At 38.5% G+C, this 10,489-nt stretch overlaps 1 protein-coding gene across 3 annotated transcripts; it reads right to left on the bottom strand.

The window, feature by feature from the left end:
- Window positions 1–4,660: 4,660 nt before the first annotated feature.
- NARA5 (pfkB-like carbohydrate kinase family protein) lies at window positions 4,661–7,790 on the bottom strand. 3 transcript variants are annotated; one of them, XM_087668213.1, is made up of 5 exons: window positions 7,088–7,790; window positions 6,143–6,405; window positions 5,936–6,053; window positions 5,629–5,837; window positions 4,661–5,447 (listed from the first exon to the last, which is right to left on the bottom strand). In XM_087668213.1, the coding sequence occupies exons 1-5, from the start codon at window positions 7,529–7,531 to the stop codon at window positions 5,033–5,035; spliced, it is 1,449 nt and encodes a 482-aa protein (XP_087524339.1). In that variant the 5' UTR covers window positions 7,532–7,790; the 3' UTR covers window positions 4,661–5,032. The 3 variants fall into 3 exon arrangements, with proteins under 3 accessions (XP_087524339.1, XP_087524340.1, XP_087524337.1); XM_087668214.1 differs by having other exon boundaries at window positions 4,667–5,489; window positions 7,083–7,210; XM_087668211.1 differs by having other exon boundaries at window positions 4,668–5,489; window positions 7,088–7,787.
- Window positions 7,791–10,489: the final 2,699 nt, after the last annotated feature.

Raw genomic sequence — 10,489 nt, 5'->3', positions numbered from 1 at the left:
CATATCAAATCAGTCCACTACAGACAAACTGCAGACATAAAGCTCTCAAGAGAGCAAATGCATGTAACTATCCCACAAGCTTAAGCTCATCTGTAATTAAGACTCTGTGTACATCCGAATATACCAAGAGACTCCCACTGGAAGTGAAGTCAGATGCAAAGAGAGCAAGCAACGCTCTAATACATCAAATATAGAGCATTACACATGCCAAATCCCAGTAGGGTACATCCAAAGCATAAATCCCATGCTATCTCAGACCCGTAAAGCATAAGCTTAAAAGCATTCAAAGAGCATGTAATTAACAACCAAATGTGATGCCTAGTAGGTTCAAAATGCTCAAATACATGTGAAGACGAAGCTCCAAGTGACGGTCAACCATGGGCAAACCAAGTGGCATCCATATCTGACCAAAGCATAAATGCAAGAAGCCTAAATGTCAAGCAATGACAATAGGCATAAACTGGTCCAAAGCATGCCAACTGAAGCCAAATACCAGTGATTGACAACCAAGGCAGAGCCTATTCCAAGCTCAAAAGCATTCTGAAACCAAGAACAAGCATTTGACAAACTCCAAATACATCGGTAGGATCATTCAAACCTCCAGTAAGCACCCCGTATCCATGAACCAATGCATATACCAAGTAAATGAGCTTCAGCCCACTGTATTACAGCAAGCAATTTGATGTTAAATGAAGCTTAAAGAGTGCTGAAATCTGTTGCAAATTAGTCCCCAAGCATAGACATAGCATCCCATAACATCCGGGCATCATTGGACATCAATAAGCATCAAACGAATAATTCCAAGAAGCATTAAACAGTAAATGTCAAGTGCTACCTTGTTTTGATAGTCCTAGGACTGTGTATACATCAAAGGGATGAAGAGGAAGCACTCGAATTGATCACCGGGAGTCAAGCATTAATGCCAGGGAGTCGAGCAATGCTAAGGAAGGTTGCCAAGAGTGTTGGGAAGCCGAGGAGAAGCAGGGAAACGCCAAGGAGGAGTAGATCAGCCCAGTCCCCTAAAAATGCGCCGAAAATTGTGCTGGCTATTTCTGGGGGCTAGGAGGTCTTCAACAGCCCTCGAGGGTACTTGGCAATGTCAAGGGGCTCCAATGCAGCTTGGGAAGAAGCCGATGAAGGTCTGGAAGCTCGAGGAGGAGACGGGAGATCAAAACATACATGCAAATAAAGGTGCCATGGCTGCCATTGAAGCTCGGGTTGAAGCTCTTCAAATCCGGGCTGAAGAGAATGCCGAGTAAGCTCCAATGCCTTTGCTCTAATACCAATTGAAAGGGAAGTGGAACCCAGGAGGAAAAAGCTTAGCGGTGAGAGTTATGGCGGATGGAGAGCAAGAGCCAAGAGAGAGAGAGAGAGACTCAAAAGTGGGAACTCCAACAACCACAATGTGTGGCCGGGCCTTCCTTTATTCAAACTATCACCAAAAGAATAAATAATAAGTGACTGTGACCGGCACCCGCCACCTGCAGTGTGCAGTGGCGGGTACTGTCAGTGTAGTAATACACGGGCAGCTAGGTGGAGGCGCCTTTACCCCCAACACAATCAAACACCTATGGCTGGGTGGACTCGATAAGTCGGGTAACTTTCCACCAACACTAAATAGAGCTGATTAAATCGTTACCCTCCTAATATTGGTAGGATTAGTTACTAGGTTTAACACCGTTTTAGGGGGCCGAAGTTGAGATTTCACTCTATGGGTAGAGAGATCGAGTTACACTCTCCCCCTCTCTCTCTCTTTGAACTAAGTGCAGTGTTAACCTCACTCTTGCCTTTCATTCATTAGAAAGTGGTCTTTCTTAGATGGGTGTTAGATTGTTGTTAGGGGTGACTTGTCCACGCTTCCCTTGTGAAGTAGAACTAATATTCCCATGTTCAACTAAGTCCTAGGTTTCCCATGGGGAGACTGGATGGTGATGTGCATGAATATGAATTTCAGTCGACTGCTAAGAGGACTCCTCTGGGTTTGTTGGAGGAGACACCTCACACTTTTCAAGTGTTGCAAAGGATCAATGTGGTGGCTTGTTAAACCTATTTGATCATTGCAATATTCACAATAATTTCCATGTGAGACTTCTTAGTACTTTCCACGATGATGTGCCCGAGGATATCAATGTTGAGATGCAACTAGAGGTTAAGGAACTTGATGAAATCTTGGTTCCTAAGCAAATATAGGCACATAAGGAAAGAAAGGTCAAGAGGTAAAGTTTCTCGTTACTATTTGGCAAAGTTTCAAAACTATGCACCACTTTGATGCAAAATGGATGGAGGAGAAGAATTTACTAGAATCACCTCACTTATTAGAGCCTCACCTTTACACTTTTCAAATGGAGTTGACTTTGGTTTGAGCCAAACTCAATAGAGTCTAGATCTAAAGCAATGCTTGGTGCTCAAGAAATAAGTGGTGCTTTTACTTCCTTTATATAAATATATACTCACATATCTGGAGTTTGGAGATCTTCTAGATTCTATATAAGTACTTCTATAATCAGTCTATTAAATAGTTATATTTCTACTGCTACACTTGGTTATTCACTAATGCAATGAGTTGCATTTGATAGATGTAGATTTGTTCATTTACAATTGGTTGTATACTAGTGTAGTGTTTATCATCTTGGATAAATGTACATTGCAAGTACATGAGCAATATCAATATGTCTATTTACTTAAGACATGTATAGATAAATGTGTATTGTCAATATGTGGAATAACATAGGTGTGCTTGGTTACTTAGAAACATGTATGAACAATTGTACATTGGCATTGGCAATAGGAGTAATGGCAATATGCTTGGTTACTTGAAAAGATATGTTGGATCTTAACTACATGCAATCAATATCACTTGCAATGTTTTAAGGGGGAGGGTATGTCACCATTCTTGGCATACTTGAAAAGATATGTTAGATATTTACTATATGTATGAACAATTGTACATCAGTAGTAGATGGGGTAACGACAATATGCTTGGTTACTTACAAAGATATGTTGGATCTTAACTACATGCAATCAATATCACTTGCAATATTTTAAGGGGAAGGGTATGTCACAATTCTTGGCATAGTGAGCATTTGCATTGATAGTGAAGGATTTAACAATGGAAAAGTGCACGTGCCATGTAGTACCATGACACGACAAAAGGAATAAGGTGCAATGTAAAACTATATCATTATATTAAAGTTTGCATCTTAGAATTAAGTTAGACTAAAAGTTTCTCCCAGTCATTAACTTTTAAACGCCAAGCAGCCCCTTCTAAGCAAATCCCTTATCATTTACAAAGGCAGCCCACTTGTCATTTATGCAGTTCATGGCATTTGTGAGACATTAATGCAATTAGAAAGGCATGTGTTGTTGCCATTTGCAGCCCTTCTTCCTTCTTAGCAACGCACGCCATCATTCTTGGCTATTGGGAATGGTTGCAGTTCTCTCCCCCTCTTGGCTATGGAGAATGCAAATACATGTGTGGAGGTTGGAGCAATGGCTTTCTTCTGTCTGCTTTGGAATTCAACTGGGTGGCTCCATGACTCCATTATCAGCACATATTGCCATGCACTTTGTTCTGGAATGTCAATGCACGTGTATTTGTGAATGGTATCACCTCTTCAGCCTTTCCCCTCAGATGCTCCTGTGGAAAACAATGATCATTGCCACCTTAACATTCATAGCAAGTGTTAGTATTCAGGAAATCATCCTGGTATGGATAGAAAAGCTGCTATAGGATTATCTATGGTCTAAAGATGGCAAGCAGGTGTGTGGCTTTACATCGATGGGATGTGGTAACTGCTGAATAGCCATTGGACCACTCAAGGACCTGGCTTTGCATAAGGGCACAAGATCGCCTTCCGAGCAACCCCAGGGCCCACACCCTATAAATCCTGGACCATCCAGATAAAAGCTCTCGACCAGGAGCATCACATAACAAGGGAAATCAAATTTGTATGTTTCTTTTAGCAATTCTAAGGATTCTGTTTGAAACAAGATGGATTTTGGAATTTTAGCAACTTTCGTTGGAAACGCTTTCACTGAACTCCATCTCGTCTGCATCAGCACCACATTCATCTGCTATACCACCCAATGTTTACAAATCAAAAAAACAATCAGGTGTCAATTGAGCTGTAGATACATGTTTTGCCTGATAAAGCAACAATTCTTATTAATCAAGCAGTTTCAAGGTCAACACATTTACAATAGAACAGAGCCAACATATATTAAGTGTCTAAAAATCAAGCAGTTTCAAGCCAACACACCTGTATGCAACATGTGCGCATTTCTTCAGATATAGTCACAATGTTTACCAAATCAAGCAATCTCAGGCTAGATACATTTAAGGTAAAGTAGAGTCAGTTCCACGGTAAAGGCAGTTAATGTAGAACATAGTCAACATATATACCATTTGCCTTGAGGACTTACATACTTGCCTATTTCTATTTTTGTGAGGCATACATTAAAATGGCTAGTTAGAAAATCTCAAGCCGTTCCAGTACATTCGTTGACATTGGGAAAGGAAGCCTTGCATCCAACAAAAGGTTTATCAGTTTAGCCAAACAATGGTGAATGCAATGTGAGCGTTACTAGTTTAATTACAGAATTAAGAGGCCAAGTGATAAAAAAGTTGAAATTCTGTAGAATAACCTTGGACAAGGGAAGTTGTTCATTAAGAAAATATGCAACTAGCTTATGTTCATAGTTCTTCTTAGAATAGTGGACTTATGAAATAGCCATTTCTGTCAGATGCTTGCCTTCCCAAACAATATTATGTCAATGAATTTCATGAATTGAGTAGGTTGAGTACATCTCTGTAAATTGGAGCACTGATTTCGTGACCATTGAAGACTGTCCTACAGATGTTGAATCTAACATCAAAAGTAAAGTAAGGAATGACTAACCCTCAACTGAGGGAAGGGGTGAATCAGTATCTTGAAACTAAGTATATACACACAGTAAAACGCTAACAAAGCCAATGGCCCAATGAACTGCACATGATTGAATGTCAATCAAGTCAGACATGCAGACTATTTTGCTATTCTATAGCGTTGTAAATACTTGTGCCCTCAAGAACCCCCTCTTCTACTGCAGGAGACCCAGTACGAAAGGAGTCTGCTAGATGTGCAGCATCTCTCGCTCTCAGGCGGGTCCCCAGTTGCCCAACCACAACAGCTGCCACTCTGGCCGCAAAATTGCCCATTCCCTTCAGATCTGATGCTCCATTAAGAATGCCGTACAAAATGCCTGCTGCATAGGCATCCCCTGCTCCACAAGTATCGACAGGAACACAGTGAGCAGGAGATACATATAATACTTCACCGCCGACACCTATGTATGATCCCCTAGCTCCATCTGTCACTGAAACAAAGGGGCAAGTTTCGCTCAAGCAACGTGCTGTCAATGCTGGGCTTATATCTGACCCAAATCCACATATGGCCCTTGCTTCACTGCTGTTGGTAAAAAGTATGTCAGCACATGACGCCATTAGATCCCTGGCAAAATCAGCTGAGAACCAGTTATAAGGCATCACAATCGCCCAATCAAACTATGAGCATTTGCAGCAAATAAATGAGACGGCCGACAATGAACACAGACAAGAACAAAACCCTGCTACAGCCTGAAAATACTGACCGGAACTGCTTGCGATGCTTAGAAACACACGAGACATCGCTTGCAGTAAGAGCAACCAATGCACCATTCTGATGTGCAGCTTCACAGGCTTCAGCAATGGCCTCTATTGTCTTAGGAATCTCCCATAGGTAGCCTTCAACAACCAAAATCCTTGCTGAACCAATCACTCCAGCCAAAGTTGAATCAAAATTGACAATAGACGACATGCCCTGTTGGCAGCAGAGCATACAACACCTTTGTCAGATCAGCCACAAATGTATGTGTGCAGATGCGTGAGGACTGTTGGTAACTCTTGTGAAGGACATACTTGGTAAGAGAGCATTGTCCGTTGCGCATCTGGTGTTGTAAGAACTATGACTGTTCCAGTGGTGCCATCAGCAATTGGGGGAGAAAGGAACTGCACACCCGCTTTTAACAGCTTTGCCCTGTGCGTAGAAAGTCCTTTGGACATTTACCAATAAACTAAACACAAATAGATGACAAATTGTTGATGAGCACACAGTTTAAGAATCACCTGTAAAAGTCACCCAACGGATCACTGCCTACACTTCCGGTCATGGCCACATTGAGACATGAGTGGGCATTCCTTGCAGAGCCCAGCCTTGCTAGAGCAACGAGAGTGTTTGAGAGAGATCCACCTGCAGATGCTTTGAAAGAGCGCCCATCTAAAGCACGCAGAACCTTCCCTCTTTCTTCATGATTTACAATCTTCCTTGTGCCTTTCTCAAGCTGCAGATTAAGTAAGAAATCCTCTCCAACCATGCCTGAAAAATCAACCTGACAAAAAGAATGGTCATTGTGCTTGTCCAGAGCTATCATTGCAGACATCTGCAATGTTTTGATTGACAGCAAAATAGTCTAACAACAGATTCTTTGAGAAATATAGTGTTTAGAACTGCATAATGTAAGTAAAAAATCGAAGGGCATGCAAAGATGATGTAATGAAACAGAAACACAAGATGGGAAGCAATTCAAATGAAACAAGATAAGGTAGAAGTTCTACTCAATGATATTGATACTGCTGAAATGCAATGAAAAGTTGGCATGATTTGTTGCAATAGAAAACAGAATAATAAATCTAATAAAAAAAGAATGGCAATGAAATTGGTAGGCTGCATAGAATCAAAGCCAACGATGGCAACAACTGTTTCCCACTGAACTGTATTTATTTCAAGTAATAATGTCATTACCGTATCTGGAATCAACAGGAAGAAAGGTTCAAGCACAGCATAGTCATGATGATAATAGGAGCATTTGTGCATACAGTGTAAGACGTTAGACAAATACATTTGAGCTCCCTCACAAAATTAAGCGAGTTACTTCGTAACCTCAGTCATGAAAATCAGGTTCCAGTATAGGCGAAACAGGATATAGAAAGAGAAACGAGACACAAAGCTACTAGCCAAGGCAAAAAATAACATTAAAAATACTGATATTTGGTTAAAAACACTCACAGTACCATAGCTTGGCCAAGGCCTACGACATCCCAGCGTTCCGGCAACATTGGCTCTGGCGATGCAATGGATTCATCCTCAGAAGAAGAAGACAGAGAAGACTCTCTGGCAGCAGACACATCCACACGCAGCCGGCTGTAGCCTTTAAAACAGAAGCTTCCTGCAGACAAGCATAAGGAGAAGGAGGCCGAGGACGAGGACGAGGAGGAGAACGACAGAATGAGTGCTGCCGAAGATAGGCGGCTTGCTCTCTTGTGGTGGTGAAGGCCTTTCTTTCCCTGCTGCCAACAGCTACTTGTCTTATTTTGTTTTGGCAACACTGATTGTCCTCCTACAATTGAAAAATCTGATGCTGCTGCAAGAGAGAGAATGGTGGTACGCTGACTCGGCGGCGCAGCCAGTAAGACAAGGTGACCTATTCCTCCTGTACAACTGCTGCTCGTCATCATTATACTCGTTCCACCACAGGCACGCCAGAGAGAGAGACACAGAGATGTCTACTGATAAGGGAAGCACTTGTGAATCAGGAAGAGACCCGTTCCCATATGTGCGCGCGTGTATCTGTGAGAGGGAGAAGGAGAGGGAGTAGGAGAGAATTTTCTTCCTCCCTTCTCTCTTCTACCACCACAGAAGAAGAGACAGGGAAACAAAACAGGGAGCGGGACCAGTGTGGAGGTCTAAAAGCGCCTTCCTGATGGCCTGGCCGCCCAACAGACCACAAGTGCTGATTTGATCCCACAAACCAAATTAAACCTGTTTACCCTGTCAACTGCGTGTGGAACAGCTGTTGCACGCATCTGCACATCCAGTAAGCGGCCGTTCACACGGTGCTCAGCTCGAGCACTTTACCATAAATCTCAAAACTCTTGCTTATGGTATTGTAACTTCACTAGAAAGGCAAAAGTTAGAGAAAGAGGGCTTTGTTTCATCAAGCAAATTTGTACGGCTACAGTAGCAATATGTTGCCTTGTACAATTTGGAGCGTAAGCATGCATCAAGCAAATCATTCCCAAACACGACTTACACAAGGAGAAATCTACCGTGGACACCTTCTTTAATTAAAGAAGGCTGCAATGATGATCAGATGGCAAGCATAACCTCTGAATGATAAGGTACATTACCATTGTAAAAAATGTGATGATCCTTACGATTGCTTGCCCCCTCAAAGAAATCCCTATATGGATATACATTAGGTTGAGAATCGGTATTTCTAGATGTCACTAGTCTACCTCAAGAATGAAATGGCATAGATGAACTTCCTTGGCCTTTCATAGGTCTAGACTAATGCATAGGATAATGGGTTGAGGCTATTGCTCTACTAAAGAACCCCTTACATTGGCGCTACCCTAAATGAAACCCCCTTAGTGTTGTCTTGCATAAAAACCCTTCTCTTTTTAATGAAAAGTTTGTATCACATTTTGCCAAAGAACCCCTTGCACTTGTACTACTTTTATTGAAACCCCCTTGGTGTTTTCTTACATAAAAATCCATCTCTTTTTTATGAAAAGTTTGTGTCACATTTTACCAAAGAACCCTCTATACTAATACTACCTTGATTGAAAGCCCCTTGGTGTTGACTTACACAAAAAAACCTTCTATTTCTATGAAATCTCTCTCTCTCTCTCTCTCTCTCTCTCTCTCTCTCTCTCTCTCTCTCTCTCTCTCTCTCTCTCTCTCTCTCTCTCTCTCTCTCTCTCTCTCTCTCTCTCTCTCTCTCTCTCTCATTATCTCTCTAAGTGTATATTTTCTTTTTATCTTTCTAACGCACCCACTCAAATAGCACTCTATCTCGTGTAAACAATTCTCTCTCTAGCACGTAACACAGGTATATTCATGGGTACTGATTAATTAATATTACTACACTAACACATTGACTTATATGAAATGATTAATATTAATATATTAATCAATATACAAATTAATTAATATTGATATATCAAGGGGTCACTTCATACTAATTGATTGTTATACTAACATTTTAATCAATACACTTACTTATTAATATATACTAATTAATATTAATTATATACAAAAAATAATAGTAATTATAATAAAGTAAGTATAATTAATAATCTCATCAAAATGCTAATTAATATAACTAATTGATTAACTAAACAAAATACTATCAATTTAAAGTAAGTGATACTAAGGAATTAATTAATTATAATAAACTAATTGATATTTATGAACTATTAAAATTGATATATAGTAACATATTAATTAATAAACTAGTTGATATGCATTAACTAGTGAAAAGGCTAACAAACATCAATTAACCAATTAATTAATAATCTAATTGATATAATTTAATTGATACACTAATAAACTAATTGATACCATCTAACTAAATATTACTTGATTTATACATGTATTAATAAATAATTTAATTAACAACTTAAAATTAGTAAATTGAGTAATTAATAATAGCAATGACTTATTAACTATTTGATATACCTAGTTATTAACTAACTAACTATTAATTGTTTAAAGATTAGATTAATTAACTAAATATGTGACTAACTAATTACTTGATTAATTTAATAAATAAATTATACTTAATCCACTAATTAATAATTATTAAAATAAATATTTACTTATTTCTACATATTTATTAGTCAAGTATTTAACTATTTAATAATTAATATCAATATTAATTAATATTGCTAATTGATTGATTTGCAAAAGAAGCAAAGCGCATACCTCTACACACACACACACACACATGAAGCAGCACGATAGCATTTGCAATGTAGAAGACCATGGGCAGTGACAACAGCAGCATGAGAGAGAGAGAGAGAGAGGGTTCAAAAAAAAATTCATTTCTTAGGGGGTGCCAACACCCCCTTATGAGGGATTTTTTTTTATCCCTTTCAAAGTTAATCAAGTAATTATTAGTTAAATAATTAATTGATTGATAGTTAGTTTATTAGCTAAGTATTAATTTATAACTAATTAATTAATTAGTTAGTTAATTAATTCTAAGCAAATTAGTTACTAGTCAGCTAATATTAATTAATTAATTAATAATGAATACTAATACTAACAATTAAAATGTATTAGTTATATTAGTAATTAAATATATAATACTAATTATTAAATTAAAATAATAATATAATTTACTAATAATTAATTTAATAATAATATATAAATATTTAAAATGATTAAATATTAAAATTAAATAATTAATTATAATTTATATAAATATAATATAATTAATACTAATAATCAATACTAATTTATTTACATATTGTGATCAGATGATGATGTTTGAGCTTAAAAACATTCTATCATTATACAATGTTAATATTGATGTGTCTTCATCTATGGAAAAGGAAAGAATGTAAGAACATGAACTAGGCGTACCAGGGGACATGGCAGCTATTGGTAAACAAGCGTAACTCGTGAAA

Source organism: Lygodium microphyllum, chromosome 26, assembly GCF_053477565.2.
Source record: "Lygodium microphyllum isolate KBCC chromosome 26, Lygodium_microphyllum_v1.1.10, whole genome shotgun sequence".
Classification (NCBI taxonomy): Eukaryota; Viridiplantae; Streptophyta; class Polypodiopsida; order Schizaeales; family Lygodiaceae; genus Lygodium; species Lygodium microphyllum.
The sequence above is the reverse complement of the archived record's forward strand: the minus strand, read 5'-3'. Positions and strand labels throughout refer to the sequence as shown.